Source organism: Carassius carassius, chromosome 3 (genome assembly GCF_963082965.1).
Source record: "Carassius carassius chromosome 3, fCarCar2.1, whole genome shotgun sequence".
Lineage (NCBI taxonomy): Eukaryota > Metazoa > Chordata > Actinopteri > Cypriniformes > Cyprinidae > Carassius > Carassius carassius.
Genome location: NC_081757.1, coordinates 39,661,760 through 39,681,105, shown reverse-complemented (window position 1 = coordinate 39,681,105; position 19,346 = coordinate 39,661,760). Strand labels below are relative to the sequence as shown.

The window sequence follows — 19,346 nt, the reverse complement described above, 5'->3', positions numbered from 1 at the left end:
TCCAGGACAAAAGATATTAAACGAGTAACCTGCTTATGGCAGGGGGGCCTTTCAAACATAGCTTGCAAATGGTGGTTAAAACCACTACTGAGACCAACAGGAAAAAAGGATACTCACTTCAGTCCATTGACCTTGGTTCTGTACCATGAGCATGACGCAGGGGTCAGACTTATTGAGCGTGTCTCGGTCCAACAGGGACTTGCAGGAAACACGCAGCTCCACCTTGGATACAGAAGCGACAGGGCCTCCTAAGCCTGCCACTGGGGACGTCGCTTCCTGTGAGTCACTCATCCTGACAGAAAGATGAATGCGGAGGGTCAGCCGGAGATGGGATACTGTAGTGCCAATGGGCTGATCTTTAAAAGCCTCAGTTTGACTGAAGCAGGACTCTCCCATGCAGGGATTCTATTTTTTTTAATGTGATCTTGTGTTGTTTCTGCGTAAAGCAAAGGATGTGGGATGTCTTAAAACGTATCTGTCAGTTCGACTTACAGTTCTCTACAGAGAGACATCTCTATGTCTGATTCGCTTTAAAGGAGAACGGGCTGCTGGGAGTGGTTCAGATATATAAAGTGATCAAATGGGATGTTGTAAATCAGAGATGTCCATTAGTATTACAACTGCAAAATCCCAGATGAGAGCTTCAGTTGGCAGCCTCTTCCACAACAGACTCCTAAGTGAGAAATAAGCACGTGAGGGTAAGAAATACCAGGATGTACTTCATAAAAATGTACTTTTAACATCCAATAAATGGACAAAAGCACTGAAACCACACTGTCATCAAAAAAACACAGCTTACAATGTACACACAGTTAGGATTCACATGTGAGTAGAAAGATATAATTTCATGGACTGAGTTAACCTGAACGTCCACGCGTTGGATTTCCTTACTCAGATTTCACAACAGTTGAAGTTGGTCAAGCATATTTGTGGTGATGAACAACAGAAAGCTGCTTGGTTTGAAAGAGGCTCCCATGTGAGCTATATATACTTCACATATTGCTAAAACCCATAATTTAGATTTGAATCAGGTTAACCCTTTAACTTGACAGTCAGGATATATTGATCATTGGTGAATTTTTTTAATTTAACATTCTATTGACATCTGTAGGATTTATTACTTATATTTAGGCTACATGTATTTTTATTGTTTAAATTTACAGTCAGGTTACTTTATTTGTGGAAAAAAGTCTAATTAGAAGTGGGTTAACTTCTTTGAAGAGGGAATAGAAACACGAATATTCCCGCAACCGTCCAAAGACTTCCAAATAAATTTATTTACATTTATATATATAAACATACTGTAAACATACTGTAGGTAGCATGGGTTTGACTTTTGCGTCGCCTCGCGCATGATACCGGGTTCAACAAGTAAAAAGATATTCAATTGCTGGAAAAAAACGTGTCTCTGGCCAGTTGATGTTTTTTTCATTGCCAAGCTGTTATTTATCTAATCGCCGATATGTGTGTGATTGGCTTCCAGGCAAACGCGATTTCTCCTTGCCGCCAGGTCAAAGTAGGCGCTATGATTAACTTGTCATCCAACTTTGTAACACGTCTTAATAGAACTATGTCATTTTTAGTCCCCTCGCACCTTATAATTTGACTTCCTTTAGTGCTCAAGCTAACCCGTCCCCTATAATTCGTGCCCAGCGGTCATATTATGAAATCCCATTACAAGTAACATTAACCAATGTGTTTATGTATTAGATATTCACTCTTTTAAATATCAAATAAGCAAAAGCAATGCGTAAATCTACCAGGCAGCATTGCAATGCGCTCCAGCGCGCGCGGTTCAGCACCACAGTCCATGGACAGCTCCGCTCACATCTATATTCACTCACTATAACAATCAGTCCAGCCATCCTTACACTGCTAAGAATGTGAGCTTTCCTACACTGCTGTCTCTTGTGGCTGAACTATCATTTGATTGAAATGCTTAACATTTGAACCACAAGTTAAGAATCACAAGCTACGATAAATGAAATGATTAAACGAGTGATCATTTGATCTACTACATGATGAGTGCACAGAGTTTTAGAATGCAACACGAATACGCCAAACTTTTCTCGATTAACGCAAAGAATCCAGAGTAAAACAGCGTGAAGAAAATGACAATAAAGTAACATGAAGAAACTGTTAATAGATGACACTTTAGTCCAGTAAAGTTAATCTCTCTCGCGTCTGCAACCCAGCATTTGTTTAGTTGCCTAAATAACCCATAGTTCACTTTATATCCTCTATTATTTATCAAACTCTTATGCATATAATGGTCGATTAACGAGCATAGTTTGTTTTTGCTGCATCCTTTACCATTCCGCAAAGATTTGCAAGCACTGACAAGTTAGATACCACATGTAAACAACGTAATCAGTTGTCCCTAATTATAGCCTAACTAACACCACTGCATATGCAAAACAGCATATAGTCAAACAGTAGTAATAATAATAATTAATAATAATAATCATTCAAATTCCTTGATGCCTAACAGCAAACATAATTGATTAAGTCTAAATGAGAGCTGGGTTCTCACCTGCTGTTGCTGCTGCTCTTCTCTCAGTGTGTGTGTGTGTGGAGAGAGAGAGAGAGAGAGAGAGAGAGAGAGAGAGAGAGAGAGAGAGAGAGAGAGAGAGAGAGAGAGAGAGAGAGAGAGAGAGGAGCGGAGCGGCTGACACATGCCCACCGCGCGCGCTATAGTTCGGCTTTGGCGTCATGTTGCGTCGAAGAGCTACATCGGAGTGAATTTAACAGCCTCAGCTGGTAAAAGTCTTTGACCGACGTCAGTTTCGGCAAGAATCGGCACCCCAAGCTTGTATGAATGTGCAGAAGTCATATATATATGTGTGTGTGCGTGTGTGTGTGCGTGTGTGTGTGTGTGTGTGTGTGTGTGTGTGTGTGTGTGTGTGTGTGTGTGTGTGTGTATATATATATATAAATTTAGGGAATTTCATGTGTCACTGTAAGATTTTGAGGATTTTTTTTTTTCTTTTTTTTTTTAGGGAATTGCATGTTCCACTGTGATAATTTGAGTGTTTTGTTGTTGTTGTTGTTGCTGGTGGTGGTGTTTTTGTTTTTAATACACTTAGGGAATTGCATGATATATATATATATATATATATATATATATATATATATATATATATATATATATATATATATATATATATATATATATATATATATAAACGGGTTTAATGTAAAAAAGGTAATTACTAGCCAGGTCATGGTTATAAGTAAAACTATACAAACTTACCCTACCATACAAACCACTGTGAATTTTGAGTGTTTATATATACATATATATATATATATATATATATATATAGATAGATATATATAGATATACACACACACTTAGTGGTGTAATATAAAAACATGTTTAATAATAGGGTTGGTGTTTACAGTTTGATGTAAAGTTTAGACATTAGCCTCAAGGTCATGGTTGACATATCCTTTCATAAAGGATAAAGGAATTTTTAATATTCCTTTCAGTTCCATGCACTTCCTAAAAGGATGATTATAGAATTTTGACCGAATTTTTCTATTATTTATTTATGTAAAGTCTCTGAACCACTGGTGTTTGTTTTTTTAAACCACATTAACTAACTTCAGAATTTCTTGTTATGCTATATTATTATCAAATATTAGATTCAATCATTTCATCAACTTGTTTTATTACATTTCGCAAAAGTTTCATATTTATTTTTAAAAAGGGTCTGATCATACACCTCACCAATCTGAGCATATTACCCTCAGTATTTTGAGTGAACATTGACCAAATGATCTACAAATATTGCTTTGTTCATTATTTGTTGGATCTGATGTGCATAAGCTGAGCTCTGATTACTGATAACCAATCAGTTCCAAAACAACCAAATGGCTCTAGAGTTATTGAAATGCTTTTATGTTACTGGCTGATGCATTTTTATTTTTTTCAGATAGCACAATAGTGGTGTAATGGTGAAAGTGGTGTAACTAGCATTGTTAGACTATTCTTACATAATATTGCTAAGATACCTAATGCTATCATTCAAAATCAGACTAGTGTTTTATTTTGGGGCTTTAAAAAAGGCACATAGGTCCTAAAATAATTGTCTTCATGTATATAGACAATATTTTGAGATAAACAAGAAATGCCATTTTCATTTAATTGGAGAGAGTTTCCTGTCATTTGTTTAGTGAGCAGCATGGATGCATGTCGACAGGATATAACATAACTTGTAAATCAATTAAGAAGAGTAATTAACGGCTTATAGCTGTCTGAAGCCATACCCAGAGGTATAACGCCTACATGTATGCACGTAACAAATGCCATTATTGTGCTCACAGAACCTTTTTCATCCCACCCACAATTTTTTCCCTCACTGTTTTTTTTTTTTTTTTTTTTTTTGATAGGACAGAATTAGATTGGTCAGGAAGTGAGAAAGAGAATGGAAATTACTTCATCAGAGATAAAGTGTTATGTAGTTTATAGAAAATAAGATGATGTTGTGGCCACTGTGCTGATCATCTTAAACAGACTTTGCTAATTCTGTCTGCCACTCCATCAGGAATCCTGATGAGAAGGACTAATAATACAAGATATCAACCAGTAAGAGGAAACACATTTGCTTTAATGTATAGTTAACACAAAAATGAACATTTAACTGAAAATGTACTCACTCTCCGGCATCCAAGATGTAGATAAGATGATCATTTTAATCAGATTTGGAGAAACTGCACTGAATGGGCGCCGTCAGAATGGGCCCAAACAGCTGATAAAAATCACAAAGATCCACAAGTAATCCACACGACTCCAGTAAATTGAAAAGTTGGTTGTTTGTAAAAAAAAAAAATAATAATAAAAAAAAATAAAAAATCAATCATATGATGATGTGGGAATGCAATGTTTGCATAATACACCCACAGTCCATTCAAAACCACCACCGGCCATTATGACATCACCTACAGGACAGAAAATAATGCCATTTATAAACACTGAAACAGCTGATCTGTATTCAGTGGACAAAACAGATTCTAAAAATAGTCTTTTCCCCCTCTTCTCACTGATAATCAGCTCTCTCAAACGTTGTTTGATACACAGCATTGTACAAAACATCTATTTAGAAATATATCCAGGTTTGGAATGAACTGAGTATTTGTAAATTATTATAATTCTACTATTAGAACAAAAATTTCTGGTGGACTATCCCTTTAGCAGGTCTAACTAGCACATGCCTTACCCAGGTCCAGCATAAAAAAAAAAAAAAAAAGTTAAGCTACCAAGGGGGGAAAAAAATTATTTAAAAAAAAGTTATTACTAAACCAAACACTTCGATAAAGGTAAACACTGCCATCTTCTGGTGAATTAAAAATAGCCATCTCACTCCCCTATATGTATTTGAAAAGCACTTTTGACGCATACATTTAAGTGCTTGATCCACAGGAATCAAACCAATGACTTGAACCATTTTTTTAAACAATACTCAAACAGAAAAAAAAAGCATCGTTTTTTTTTCTGCATTGTCACTTGCAGCCTCGATCATCACCCAAAACCTCAAGAAATCGTCTGTAGGGAGAGGAACTGCTAAACATCAGTCTAAAGTCACTTAAGACAGAACAGCAAACTATACACACATTTCCTCTTAAAAGCAGACAAATCAAAAGATTCGTTGAAATGAAATGACTCCAAAAGCATGATTTTTTTTAAAACATTTATTTTTTGACAGTTCCTAAGAAAGTATGATTTATTTCTTCTTTTCGGGATCCTGCTCGGCGGCCTCCTTCGCCCTCTTGGCACGGATGCCGAACAGACGGGCGTTGGCACGAGCCATACGCAGACTGGCAAAGGCCTTGAAGTTCTTCTCGTCCTCTGAGATCACGCGGGCCTTCTCTTTCTTGTACACCTGCAGGAAATATGGACACTTCCTTAGATGCAGCAGAACACTACATTATACATCAAGAGCTGAGTTTGCATTAAACATCTCAACCTGCATCTTATTCCTGACAGGAAATAAGACCAGTTTAAGCCTGCACACAGTATATACAGTTGGCCTGTTTTACAGCTTGGTTGTGCAGGTTTTATTAAGGTACATTTGAAGACAATTTTTTCATAGAAACTTAGTTCAAAGAATCTTATAAATTAAGGAATAAATTGAATGAAACAATACATCAATAGGTTTTGTAAATGTCTGCAACTTCCAAAAGATCTCCATTACTTTACATTTAGAAAAGCTCAAGTTCCTACATCTCTGCCCTCAACCACTAGAATATGGAGATCATTTTTACTGCACAAGTGATGTTCTTCCTCAATACATTTGTCTCGTTTTCCTCATGTGAATGTCTAAAGATTCTTTTGATGAAGATACATTTGCTTGAGAAACAAAATGACAACGTCTTGTTTACTCAGAAATTGATCAAAATATAGAAAAACAACATCTGCCAATGATTCAAGAAAAGTCTATTTAATTCAAAGGGAAAACAAGATTTCATTTACATATTTGTTAGGCTTTAAACGGAACTCAATTGTTAAATCTCTCAAAAACAACCTCATATGTTCAAAAGACGACATGCATTTCAAGCAAATGTGCGTTGATTTAATAGGATTTTTTTTTCAGTGCAACATTCAATGCCAAGACTTTATGAATTTAAGATTGCTGATATTTACATGGCCAAAAATGACATTCATATAGCTTTTTCTGTAAATCAGTAATTGCAGAATGCTTGCATAAAATGCCAGAGAAACATTTAGCGGTCTGGAACACTACTTAGTAGTAAGGGTGATACATACGTTTTTGATGGGCATGACAGGTCCAGTGAGCTGTGTAGCCATCTTGACCTCCTCCTCCTACACAAACACAAAACAAAAAGAGTGTCAAAAGACAAAAAAAAGACCAAAAACACCACTACTGAATAGGGCTAGAGCGTATGCAGTCATCAGTTGTAAAAGGGTTCAAAAGTCATCAAGGCTGTGCAGAGATTCCGGAGAAAGTGTCATCATTTGACTGCAAACACTAAAGCGGTTACCCTTTACAATAAACTGCATTTTAGACCTGCTGCCATATACACTGAAGGCTATGATTTACAACGAATCACACAGCTTCAAAACAATATTTATCCCCAGAAAGGTCGGCGTTATGAACTTAAGGAAGCCACTTACAGTGCTATCTCCCTTCTTGGGTGCAGAAGCCTTCCTGGGGAAGATGATGAGTTTGGAGCGGTACTCCTTCAGCCGCTGAACGTTGTTCTGCAGAGACTCTGTGGATCGGTTACGCCGACGAGCGTCAACAGCGATGCCGATGGTGCGCGCCACCTTCTTGTTGATTCCTGCTGCCTGTATAAGCAAATTACAAAGCAACGTGAGACATGATCATGCTGGAACACATGAACAGTTTCAGCATCAACAGTCATCAGCAAATGGGGTTCAAAGGAGATCATCAATGAAGTACAGAGATTCCGGAGAATTGTCATCATCTGACTGTCTGAAATAACCATTAACAAACAAGAAAAACTGTTAAAATGGATAGTTCACACAAAATCATCATTTACTCACCCTCATGTCATTCCAAACCCACAAGACTTATCTTGAGAGGGTTCTGTCCAATCACTGAGAGTCCAGGTAACCAAAACAGGAAGATCCAAAAAGCACAATGTGTTGTAAAAAGACCCATATAAACCGGTTTAAACCAAGTCTTGTGAAGTTACGATGTGAATAAACTAAAATCATACATGCAAAACAATTGCCTATAAACCATGTACAAAAACAACATACACACCGTGGCCGTTTTTGGATCTTCTAAGTTTTGGTAACCTGGATTTTCAAAAGGGAGACAGAAACTTCAAGATTCATTTAATGTCTTGTGTTTCAAATATTAAATCAAAGAGTGAGGGTTGAGTAAACTACAATTTTCTGATTTGTGACCCTGGAGCACAAAACCAGTCTGAAGTCACAGCTATATTTGTAACAACAGCCAATACCACATTGTATAGGTCAGAATTATAAATTTTTCTTTAATGCAAAAAACCATTAGGATATTAAGTAAAGATCCTGTTCCATGAAGATATTTTATAAACTTCCTACAGTAAATATATTATGATGCATTGCTAAAGACATTATTTGGATAACTTGAAATGTGATTCTCTCTCTCTCTCTCTCTCTCTCTCTATATATATATATATATATATATATATATATATATATATATATATATATATATATATATATATATATATATATAAATAATCACACACACACATGTATTTTTTTTTTTTTTCATTATTATTATTCAAACCATGCATCAAACCATGCATCAATAAGAAAGATTATTTATTCAGCTTTTAGATGATGGGCAAATATCAATCTTTAAAAATTGCACCTTATGACTGGTTTTGTAGTCGAGGGTCACATTTGGGTGAACTAACTGATTTAAAAACTAGCAGCAATGTGATATCTTACCTTCAGCTCCTCCAGGGTGAAACCGCGGCCCGCACGGACCTTGGTGTGATAGCGGATGGTTGGACACCTGACCGCTGGCCGAAGAGGACCAGAAACTGGTCTTGGAGCGATGCGCCGAGCCTTTGCCTGACGGGCCTTTCGTCTGAGGACAAAAACAAGCAAGAGGTGTTGTAATAAAGTGATGATCTCCATGAACTATTATAATCCATTAGTCAGTGGATGCGTGTTACCTGCGGATCTTCCTGGCCGGCTGGTTGAACCAGGTGCGCACTCTCTTCTGCCAGTCTTTATGAAAGTGAGGGTTCAAGATCATGCCATTCCTGCTGGGAGCCATGACTGTTCACTCCTAATGGAAAACAAACATCACAGTAATGAGCACAGTTCCCTGCTCCACGTTCACATATAGCTCAACCAGCATTAACCTGAAACTTTGCACGGCCGTTACGGTTTCTAGTTAAGATCTGCACGCCCATGAACGCTATTAAAACACCTCTGAAGTTATATAAAGTCTGTAGCCCAGTCCAAACACCCCGAGCTCCTCTATCGCCTGACTGTGTCGCGTGCTTCATAGAGCAACAGCTCAAAGACGACAGTAAACACGCGCGAGGAAGACTTGAGCTGAATGTGTTTTATTTGGGTTTCCAAACACTTGACTGGTTCATGAACCGCTGTTTAACATTTCAAACTGATATTCACACAAACACACGGGAGTATAGAGACTGCCACAGGGGACTGTGTACTAAAATAAAAATTTTCATCTCTCGTTTATGTATAACACTGACAATAGAGCCATGTTCGCACGTGAAACTAATTACACTTTAAGACTGGGCTACTTAAATCATCATTTGATACACGGTTACTGAGGATTAAAGCGGATAAACTTGATGTTTAGCCGGAATAAAAGCACATACCGTCTGTAGCGGAAAATGGCTGAAAAGGAAAAGGAAACGGTAACGCAGGGTTTTATGGGAAGTGAAGAAAAGAGCCAATAGCAACGAGCGATGTGCGCGTCTACCGGAAGTGTGAAGCCGGTTTGGGTTGTGGCAAATCAGCACGTGGATGGAAATAGATTAAAAGTTCGACAACTAATAGTGTACTACTACTACTACTAATAATAATCAATTAATTAATAGTTAATAAATTGAATGTAAAAGAGAACGTTATTAATGTAACGCAGTTAACGCAAAAAAATGCATACGTAGATACGTGCAGGCAAAAAAAATATATATGTTCATTAACACACACATACATTTACACAATCGAATATAAGTATAAGAATGCTGACTAGAACGATCACACTCCATCATACAAAATAAATGATAAACCACCATTGTATAAATGTGCAAGTAAAATGCTTTCCATTTAGTAACAATATTTTTGAACATGAGGAACACTTTATCACTGGAGAAAGATAAGAATGTATATACAGGGAATTTGAGTAAAATCTGTTCTAAATATGCCTGCGTTAAAACTGAGCATTGCTGGAAAACTGGATGTTGTGTTCAGCCACTTTTTAAATTCTCTGATATTTCTATGGGACTTGGGAAACTCTTGAAACTTGTCTGTAATCTAATGAAAGCATTTTAAAAGGTGTGGTTAAATAGAAAACCTGGTATACCTGGAGTAAGCATTACTCTGCATCCTAAACAACAGCAATTAATTCTTAGCAATGCATATTACTAACCAAAAATTAAGTTTTGATATATTTACAGTAGGAAAGGTACAAAATATCTTCATGGAACATGATCTTAATTCAAATCTAATGATTTTTGGCATAAAAGAAAAATCAATAATTCTGACCCATACAATGTTTTTTGGGCTATGCTAAAAATATACCCCAGCGACTTAAGACTGGTTTTGTGCCCCAGGGTCACATATTTGTAAAGTTGTATGGTAAAACAAAGGCTTATATAATTATACATCTATTTGCCTTTTACACTTATGTAATGAATGTCATTCGTCTCATAAGGTCAAGATAAAATCAGCCACATTTTGCTGGTTGCATCTCATTACATAAAATTGTATAAAACAAGTACAACTATAATCTGTAGATAGTTACTAAAATAAGTCAACATTATAAACATCTAAATAAATAACCTTTTGGCCAAGGAGTTCCTGTTTCCTAACAAAGGATTTTTTTTTTACAGTCAAAAAAAGATACTATGATCACCAGTCATTAATCATTGATTGCTGGAACACAGAAACTCATGAGTCATTTAATCTCAGGTCAAAGGTCAAGGTGTGCTGTGCTGGGAGGTGCTCTTGGTCTCCATCTGCATGTGTGCCATTCTTTTCTCTATCAATCTCAGCATCAAGAGAACAAGCTCTTAAAACAAAGTAAAGTACGAAAATAAATGCATCAATATTTGTGCAATTTGCTTGCAAACAAAAATATCTGAAATAAACAATGGTGCATTTCTAGATAATGTACACTACTGTTCAAAATTGGGTCAGACGTTTTTTTTTTTTTTTTCTTTTAAAGAAATTAATACTTTTATTTAGCAGAGAAAATCACAATAAAACTATTAGTTTTAAAAGATTTCTATTTTAAACGAACGCTGTTCTTTGTAATGGTCTATTCATCAAAGAATCCAGATATTTTCTAAAAGGCAAATCTGCATAGTAAAATGATTTCTGAAAAATCACGTGACACTAAGTGAACGTGAAATGAAAGTGAAAGTAGTGACATTTGCCAAGTATGGTAACCCATACTCGGAATTGTAAAATTCAGCTTTGCATAACAGGAATAAATTATTTTTTTTAAATAAATACATATTATTAAATACATTTTTAAATCGCAATAATATTTCACAATATTGCTGTTTTAATTTATTTTTGGTCTGTTTTAATTAATTGGAATTTCTTTGGTAATATATGATGGAAGCATTTGTGGTAAGGTACGTCAGAAGCAATGCTTCACATTCATGTGTTAAACTCATCATTTATTATATGCTTTAAGTTATAAGAACAATACATTACTGCCATCATAAGACAATCTGAAAGGGTCGAATTTGAATATACCAGAACACAGACGCAAACTGGCTCACAATGTTACACTTTTGATTTTATTGCATGTCATGTTACGTCAATGTCACGCACATTACATTAACAAATATACTATAAGACGATCAGCAGAACCAGCCCTGTCTTTGTTTGAGTCCATGTAAAGCACCTCGAAATATTTGGCTTTTGACTCCAAAATACACGATTGTGTTAAACTGGCACATTACAAAATATTATTTTGGTGGAAAAGAAAATTATAAAATCAAAATAAATAGATTACAAAGAGTTGTATTAGTACTAATTTTAGAGAATCCTTAAATGCTCCGAACGATCAATAATAACAAATAACGAAGGTCTTTATGAATCGAGGGATTTGATGAATTTTTCATAAGCAGCTTCATCCATGAGTTGGTCAAGTTCTGCAGGTTTCTCTATGGTCATCTTAATTAACCATCCTTGAGGAGAGAGAAAGGATTGTTTTAGTGGTATATTCCACATTCATATATAGTATTGTGTACTTTCAGTTTAGTAAGAGACTAACAGCTGCACTCACCATCTTCATAGCAGGCTTTATTTACTAGTCCCGGGTTATCTGTCAGATTTGTGTTGATTTCGGTCACTTCTCCAGTCAGTGGAGAATACAACTCACTAGCAGCTTTGACACTTTCTAAAGCACCGAACTCCTCTGAAAAAGAAATGCATGTCATGTTGTCTATGCTATAGCAGGGCAAAGGCATAAGATGGGCATTTCAGAATCTTCTCACCCATTTGTTCAAGCTTCGTTCCCACTTCTGGAAGCCCACAGTAAACCACATCACCTAACGCTTCCTACAGTGTTTGAACGGAGAAAATGAAAGACATCTATTCATCAGAATATTATTTTAAACTGCATAAAAAGAAAATATTGCAATAACATAACTTTTTAAGTCAACATCAAATTAAAATGGATCCCTCACCCTATCTTTTTTCTTGCATGTTATTCCAAAGACACAAAAAAAGACAGAAAAGGGATTTTTTCAACACCTCCCTTCCTTCTCAATGTATATTTAATTTTATTTGGAAACACATTATTGAAGTAAAAATTGTGATATTTTATCTCACAGTTCGGTCTCTTTTTATGAGAAACTCACAAATATGACTTTTTCTCTGCCAAGCCTGAATTGACAACTCACAATTCAGACTTTTTTCCTCAGAATTGTTTTTTCCCCTCCATCACAAAATAAGTAAAAAGTATAAAAAGAAAAAGCATTTGTGAGAGTGTGTGAGTGAGTGTGCGTGACACACTCTCTCACACACTCGACACCATCTATAAACACTTGTTTCTTTCTAAAGAGGAGGAGCACACCTGAGCAAAGTTGCTGATGCCAACCGTGCCCACACTCCCCTCCACTCTCACCCATTCGTGTTTGTCTGTAAACTTCAGAGCTGGAAAAACACAAGAGAATATAAGTAATAAGATCCAGATAAACAGAATAAGTGTGCTGTCAGTTACTCTCTCACAGTGTTATTTTAGAATACTATAGCATTTTAAATGAGCTTTTATTTTTATATTTTGAGTTTAATTTCAGTTTGTGCTTTGTAACATTATATTAAAAAAAAATAAAGGTTTGTTTTAGTAATTTCACATTTTCAAATGCAAGTTTATTTAATATTAACATTTTACTTCAGTTACTGGACTATTAGACTATTATTAGACTATTATAAGTATTAGTTTTAAGTTAAGAAAAAAAAAACACTATTCTCATTTTTTTTTTTTTTTATTATTTTGGATTCAAAGAACCATTAATTTAAATGGGAGTTTTAGTTCAAAGACATTTTCTTTTTGCATAAAAATTAACTTAATGCTGATGACAGTTTGACCATTCAAACTCCATAAAGGTAATGAAGCATCAATTTCCAGATCGGTCTTCCTTTTCACTACAGGTTTTCTGAATTGTTTTAAAATCACTGTAAGGAGCATGAGTCTCTGAGGGCAGAAGCAACTGTAAAGGTCAGGTTAAGGCATGCCAAATGGTGGACTTTCTGTGCCAGACAACTGCAAAATAACCGGCTTTCAAACACGTTTCTCAAACACCCATTTGTGGGTTTCTGTACAACAAACCCATACAATTAGAGTAAGATAAAACATGTGATCCAAATTAAACGAGCATGACTAAAATGTCCCAAGACCTGATTCAGAAAGAAAATCATTGACTGTTCTTAATTTTATATAAATTTCATATTAACACCATAATTCTAGGAGAACAGTCTGGCAAACCGATGAACACCATCAACTGAGGACTCCCAGAGGAGCAAAGCCTCGGATTCTAGCATCAGCCCATGCAGAAACAATACAGGTTTAAACCAGATTGTGAGCATGGCTGGGCTTTATGAAAGACACTCCTGTAGTTAATTTTTGATCTTGAGGCTTCCAAGGAAACATAATGAAGGTGATGCGGTCTAATTTCATAGATTTCGTGAACGGCAGATTTAAGTGAGATCATGTGTAGAGTCAGGGGGGCTCTGGTCAAACTTCATGGGCACAAGATACAGCACGGTCTTAACTTTAATTAGCTTCATCTCAAATTAATTTGAGCCACATGATACTGTACCGAGAAAACTAGTCAAGCGTGGCGAGTTTGCTCCGGTGAAAGCGTCAGCAAAAATAAATAAATAAATAAAACACACTGAACATTGTGCACTTTTAACATTTAACAAAAAAAAAGGTTAGACTACGTAATGGTTCCAAAAATAAAGAGGCAATTTAAACGAAAGATTCGAATTCCAAAATTCGAATCCGCCAAGCAACTTTCCTCGAATAAATCACTGGAATGTATCAAACGCCTGGGACCTCCCCGACGTAACAAACGAAACAAAGTAATCAAAGTTAAATCCCAAATACAAACTCCGTTGTTGTTAAGCAATCCGTAGCATTTAGAAGATTAAAGCTCTTAAAAAGACCAGAATGCAAACAGGAATGGCTGCAGTTCTTGCGGCAAAGCTAAATGCGAGATGTAAAACACAGGAGCCGTGGAGTTCTGCAAAGTTTTTACCTCCCGAGAGCCGCGAGCTCGTGGAAAGCGTCCTTAAAACGTTTGGCCGTAGCGAATTTTGGCACGTCCAGATACGTGCAGGTCTCGTGAGCAGGGGCAATGCTGCCGAGAAGTTTGCCGAAACGCATCGGAGCCCCGCACACATCGCCATCTTCATCGACTCAATAGGCTTCAGTCGTGAAATAACACCTCATGCACTTGACCGCGCGAGAGGCGCGCTCCCGCTGAACCACAGACCTCACGGTGCTGATAATTAGACTGAGAATAAAGATGTCGATAACGAAATGAACACTGGCACAGACTATACGACCTGTTATACAAAGTCCCAGCATTATGAAAGCAAAAGTATAGCACAATGAGAAGAAATTCCTTTGTTTGGGAACTATGGAGATGCAAAGCAAGTTTCTTCACAGACTGACTATAAGCTTAATAATAATTATAATGACAAGGTTTCAAACCACACAGGGACGTGCACAGACATTTTGAGGGGCAGGGGCTCAAGTGAAATAAAGGGCACTTCTCATAATTAGTTTTTTTTTTTTAAACAAAAAAGTATATAATGAAACAATATATATATATATATATATATATATATATATATATATTCCTAGGCGACGGGTCAGACTAAGAGCGGTTCAGAACCCCCTTATGAGAAGACTAAATCTAAGGACCGTGACTTCGCCCGGTATGGCGCAGCCGGGGCCCCACCCTGGAGCCAGGCCCGGGGGGTGGGGCTCGTATGCGAGCGCCTGGTGGCCGGGCCTCTCCCCACGGGGTCCGGCCGGGCTCAGCCCGAAGGAGCGACGTGGGGCCGCCTTCCCGTGGGCTCACCACCTACAGGAGGGACCGTAAGGGGCCGGTGCTTAGACAATCGGGCAGCAGTCGAAGGCGGGGGCCTCGACAGCCCGATCCCTGGACACGGAAACTAGCTCTAGCGACGTGGAACGTCACCTCACTGGCGGGGAAGGAGCCCGAGATTGTGCGTGAGGTTGAGAGGTTCCGACTAGCGATAGTCGGGCTCACCTTTACGCACAGCTTGGGCTCTGGAACCACACTCCTCGAGAGAGGATGGACTCTTCACCACTCTGGAGTTGCCCATGGTGAGAGGCAGCGGGCTGGTGTGGGTTTGCTTATAGCCCCCCAGCTCAGCTGCCATGTGTTGGAGTTTACCCCGGTGAACGAGAGGGTCGCTTCCCTGCACCTTCGGGTCGGGGATAGGTCTCTCACTGTCGTTTGTGCCTACGGGCCGAACGGCAGTGCAGAGTACCCGGCCTTCTTGGAGTCTCTGGGAGGGGTGCTGGAAAGTGCTCCGACTGGGGACTCCGTCGTTTTACTGGGGGACTTCAACGCCCACGTGGGCAACGACAGTGACACCTGGAGGGGCGTGATTGGGAGGAACGGCCCCCTTGATCTGAACCCGAGCGGTGTTCAGTTATTGGACTTCTGTGCTAGTTACAGCTTGTCCATAACGAACACCATGTTCAAGCATAAGGGTGTCCATCAGTACACGTGGCACCAGGACACCCTAGGCCGTAGGTCGATGATCGACTTTGTGGTCGTTTCATCCGACCTCCGGCCGTATGTCTTGGACACTCGGGTGAAGAGAGGGGCGGAGCTGTCAACCGATCACCACCTGGTGGTGAGTTGGATCCGATGGCGGGGGAGGAAGCTGGACAGACTCGGCAGACCCAAACGTACTGTGAGGGTCTGCTGGGAACGTTTGGCCGAGTCTCCTGTCAGAGAGATCTTCAACTCCCACCTCCGGCAGAGCTTCGACCGGATCCCGAGGGAGGCTGGAGATATTGAGTCCGAGTGGACCATGTTCTCCACCTCCATTGTCGAAGCGGCCGCTCGGAGCTGTGGCCGTAAGGTTTCCGGTGCCTGTCGAGGTGGCAATCCCCGAACCCGGTGGTGGACACCGGAAGTAAGGGATGCCGTCAAGCTGAAGAAGGAGTCCTATCGGGCCTGGTTGGCTTGTGGGACTCCTGAGGCAGCTGACAGGTACCGGCAGGCCAAGCGGACTACAGCCCGGGTGGTTGTGGAGGCAAAAACTCGGGCCTGGGAGGAGTTCGGTGAGGCCATGGAGAAGGACTATCGGTCAGCCTCGAAGAGATTCTGGCAAACCGTCCGGCGCCTCAGGAGAGGGAAGCAGTGCCCTACCAACGCTGTTTACAGTAAAGGTGGGGAGCTGTTGACCTCAACTGGGGATGTCGTTGGATGGTGGAAGGAATACTTCGAGGATCTCCTCAATCCCGCTGTCACGTCTTCCATTGAGGAAGCAGAGGCTGAGGGCTCAGATGTGGACTCGTCCATCACCCAAGCTGAAGTCACCGAGGTAGTCAAGAAACTCCTCGGTGGCAAGGCACCGGGGGTGGATGAGATCCGCCCTGAGTACCTCAAGTCTCTGGATGTAGTGGGGCTGTCTTGGCTGACACGCCTCTGCAGCATCGCGTGGCAGTCGGGGACGGTGCCTCTGGGATGGCAGACCGGGGTGGTGGTCCCTCTTTTTAAGAAGGGGGACCGGAGGGTCTGTTCCAACTACAGGGGGATCACACTTCTCAGCCTCCCTGGGAAAGTCTATGCCAGGGTACTGGAGAGGAGAATCCGGCCGATAGTAGAACCTCGGATTCAGGAGGAACAGTGTGGTTTTCGTCCAGGCCGTGGAACACTGGACCAGCTCTATACCCTCTACAGGGTGCTGGAGGGTTTATGGGAGTTTGCCCAACCAGTCCACATGTGCTTTGTGGATTTGGAGAAGGCATTCGACTGTGTCCCTCGCGGCGGCCTGTGGAGGGTGCTCCGGGAGTATGGGGTCCGGGGCCCTTTGCTAAGGGCTATCCGGTCCCTGTACGACCGGAGCAGGAGCTTGGTTCGTATTGCCAGCAGTAAGTCAGACTTGTTCCCGGTGCGTGTTGGACTCCGGCAGGGCTGCCCTTTGTCGTTCTGTTCATGATTTTTATGGACAGAATTTCTAGGCGCAGCCAGGGGCCGGAGGGGGTCAGGTTTGGTGACAACACGATTTCGTCTCTGCTCTTTGCGGATGATGTTGTCGTGTTGGCCTCATCAAGCCAGGACCTTCAGCATGCACTGGGACGGTTTGCAGCCGAGTGTGAAGCGGCTGGGATGAGAATCAGCACCTCCAAATCCGAGGCCATGGTCCTCAGTCGGAAAAGGGTGGCTTGCCCACTTCAGGTTGGTGGAGAGTTCCTGCCTCAAGTGGAGGAGTTTAAGTATCTTGGGGTCTTGTTCACGAGTGAGGGAAGGATGGAACGGGAGATTGACAGACGGATCGGTGCAGCTTCTGCAGTAATGCGGTCGATGTACCGGTCTGTCGTGGTGAAGAAAGAGCTGAGCCGCAAGGCGAAGCTCTCGATTTACCGGTCAATCTACGTTCCTACTCTCACCTATGGTCATGAGCTTTGGGTCATGACCGAAAGGACAAGATCCCGGATACAGGCGGCCGAAATGAGCTTTCTCTGCAGGGTGGCTGGGCGATCCCTTAGAGATAGGGTGAGAAGCTCAGTCACCCGGGAGGAGCTCAGAGTAGAGCCGCTGCTCCTCCACATCGAGAGGGGTCAGCTGAGGTGGCTCGGGCATCTGTTCCGGATGCCTCCTGGACGCCTTCCCGGGAAGGTGTTCCGGGCGCGTCCCACTGGGAGGAGACCCCGGGGAAGACCTAGGACACGCTGGAGAGACTATGTCTCCCGGCTGGCCTGGGAACGCCTCGGTGTCCCCCCAGAAGAGCTGGAGGAAGTGTCTAGGGAGAGGGAAGTCTGGGGTTCTCTGCTTAAACTGCTGCCCCCGCGACCCGGCCCCGGATAAGCGGAAGAAGATGGATGGATGGATATATATATATATATATATATATATATGTGTTAACGCAACTCTGACTTCCTTTTAAAAAAAAATAATTAAAAAAGTTAATTAATTTTATCTTCCTCAAACTCACGCAATTGTTTCATTTTCAAAAGATGTCTACAAAATAATCAGTTCACAGAAACCATGGTCTCCTTAGTATTCACTAGGTTTATAGAGCAGCAAAGGAAACCATTCCACAATGTGCATGTTTTGAAAACATTTTCAATGCTACTAGTTTCAAGTATATATGAAGAGTTCAGATGCAAAAGCCTCTAAGTGCCATCTGAAATTTTCTTATGAGCTTTTTTTTTCAAGCTCGTATTTAAGTTCAGTAATTTAACTTAAATGACAATTAATAGGTAATTTTCATTGCCAGTAATGTAAATTAAGTGAACATAAACATACAAGCTTGATAAAAATGATCATTATTGAAGGAAATTTCAGATGGCACTTAGACGATTTTTCATCTGAACTCTTCATATATAGAATAACCTAAATAACTGCATCAAACAGAGGGGCGTGTTTTACTAATAATTTGTTTATTTTTGCACAAGGCACTACATCGTTTTAATTATTTTGGTGTTATCAGAATACATAACACTTTAAAATTAAACTTACCAAAATAATTGAGTAAAAATTCAATAAAAGCCAATGTCATGTATGTATTTGTGGTGGTATGGAATACTATTTTATAAAGGTTTCGAGGAAATAAAAAAAGTTAAATTACTTAAAGTTAATTTATAAATATCGTTATTTTTAAAGTTTAATGTTAACTTATTTCTACTCAGTTTTATTTATTAATGTACCAGATTCAGTTACTCAGATTTACTACATTTTTTAGAGTGTATCCTCCATCTGTTTGCATCTGTAGATTTCTTCTAAATTCACCATTTCTAAATTTCAGGGGGAAAGACTCTTGATGTAAGTCAATAACTGGGGACGTTCTGTATGCAAATTAGGCGTCAACTAGTTAAAATGCGCACATTTGCATCTAATTGACAGGAAAATGCAGGTAAATA

General features: G+C 39.7%; 3 protein-coding genes and 2 non-coding genes across 6 annotated transcripts in view; all 5 read right to left on the bottom strand.

Annotated features, from left to right (window-relative positions):
- LOC132126804 (copine-7-like) overlaps nucleotides 1-2,613 on the bottom strand; it is a 61,015-nt gene extending 58,402 nt beyond the window's left edge. The window contains exons 1-3 of one of the 2 annotated variants that reach the window (XM_059538328.1): nucleotides 2,534-2,613; nucleotides 493-673; nucleotides 118-292 (exon numbers count right to left, since the gene is read on the bottom strand). In XM_059538328.1, coding sequence (XP_059394311.1) covers nucleotides 118-292; nucleotides 493-512 — 195 coding nt within the window. In that variant the 5' untranslated portion in view covers nucleotides 513-673; nucleotides 2,534-2,613. Of the gene's footprint in view, nucleotides 1-117; nucleotides 674-2,533 lie in introns of both variants that reach the window. The other variant, XM_059538319.1, reaches the window with a different exon arrangement.
- A 3,069-nt stretch (nucleotides 2,614-5,682) lies between these two features.
- LOC132126795 (large ribosomal subunit protein eL13) lies at nucleotides 5,683-9,484 on the bottom strand. Its single transcript, XM_059538307.1, has 6 exons — nucleotides 9,346-9,484; nucleotides 8,665-8,780; nucleotides 8,435-8,576; nucleotides 7,139-7,312; nucleotides 6,770-6,826; nucleotides 5,683-5,885 (listed from the first exon to the last, which is right to left on the bottom strand). Exons 2-6 carry the CDS (start codon nucleotides 8,766-8,768, stop codon nucleotides 5,727-5,729), a joined length of 636 nt encoding a protein of 211 aa, XP_059394290.1. The 5' UTR covers nucleotides 8,769-8,780; nucleotides 9,346-9,484; the 3' UTR covers nucleotides 5,683-5,726.
- Nucleotides 6,897-6,978, bottom strand: LOC132128859 (small nucleolar RNA MBII-202). The gene has a single exon (XR_009428399.1). It is a non-coding gene; the product is annotated as a small nucleolar RNA MBII-202 (small nucleolar RNA).
- LOC132128864 (small nucleolar RNA MBII-202) lies at nucleotides 7,370-7,451 on the bottom strand. The gene has a single exon (XR_009428400.1). It is a non-coding gene; the product is annotated as a small nucleolar RNA MBII-202 (small nucleolar RNA).
- A 2,309-nt stretch (nucleotides 9,485-11,793) lies between the features above and the next one.
- Nucleotides 11,794-14,855, bottom strand: LOC132115281 (glycine cleavage system H protein, mitochondrial-like). The gene is made up of 5 exons (XM_059523662.1): nucleotides 14,470-14,855; nucleotides 12,783-12,862; nucleotides 12,202-12,265; nucleotides 11,991-12,122; nucleotides 11,794-11,892 (listed from the first exon to the last, which is right to left on the bottom strand). Exons 1-5 carry the CDS (start codon nucleotides 14,624-14,626, stop codon nucleotides 11,795-11,797), a joined length of 531 nt encoding a protein of 176 aa, XP_059379645.1. The 5' UTR covers nucleotides 14,627-14,855; the 3' UTR covers nucleotide 11,794.
- Between the last annotated feature and the right edge of the window lie 4,491 nt (nucleotides 14,856-19,346).

Bases quoted from the DNA above. Each gene is read 5' to 3' on its own strand.
- LOC132126795 (XM_059538307.1), bottom strand. From the start codon at position 8,768: ATGGCTCCCAGCAGGAATGGCATGATCTTGAACCCTCACTTTCATAAA. The intron at 8,577-8,664 runs GTAACACGCATC...TTTTGTCCTCAG, and splicing joins CCGGCCAGGAAGATCCGCAG to ACGAAAGGCCCGTCAGGCAA. The intron at 7,313-8,434 runs GTAAGATATCAC...TTGCTTATACAG, and splicing joins TCACCCTGGAGGAGCTGAAG to GCAGCAGGAATCAACAAGAA.
- LOC132115281 (XM_059523662.1), bottom strand. From the start codon at position 14,626: ATGAAGATGGCGATGTGTGCGGGGCTCCGATGCGTTTCGGCAAACTTC. The intron at 12,863-14,469 runs GTAAAAACTTTG...GTGTTTTTCCAG, and splicing joins GAGCTCGCGGCTCTCGGGAG to CTCTGAAGTTTACAGACAAA. The intron at 12,123-12,201 runs GTGAGAAGATTC...TTTCTTTTTCAG, and splicing joins AACGAAGCTTGAACAAATGG to AGGAGTTCGGTGCTTTAGAA.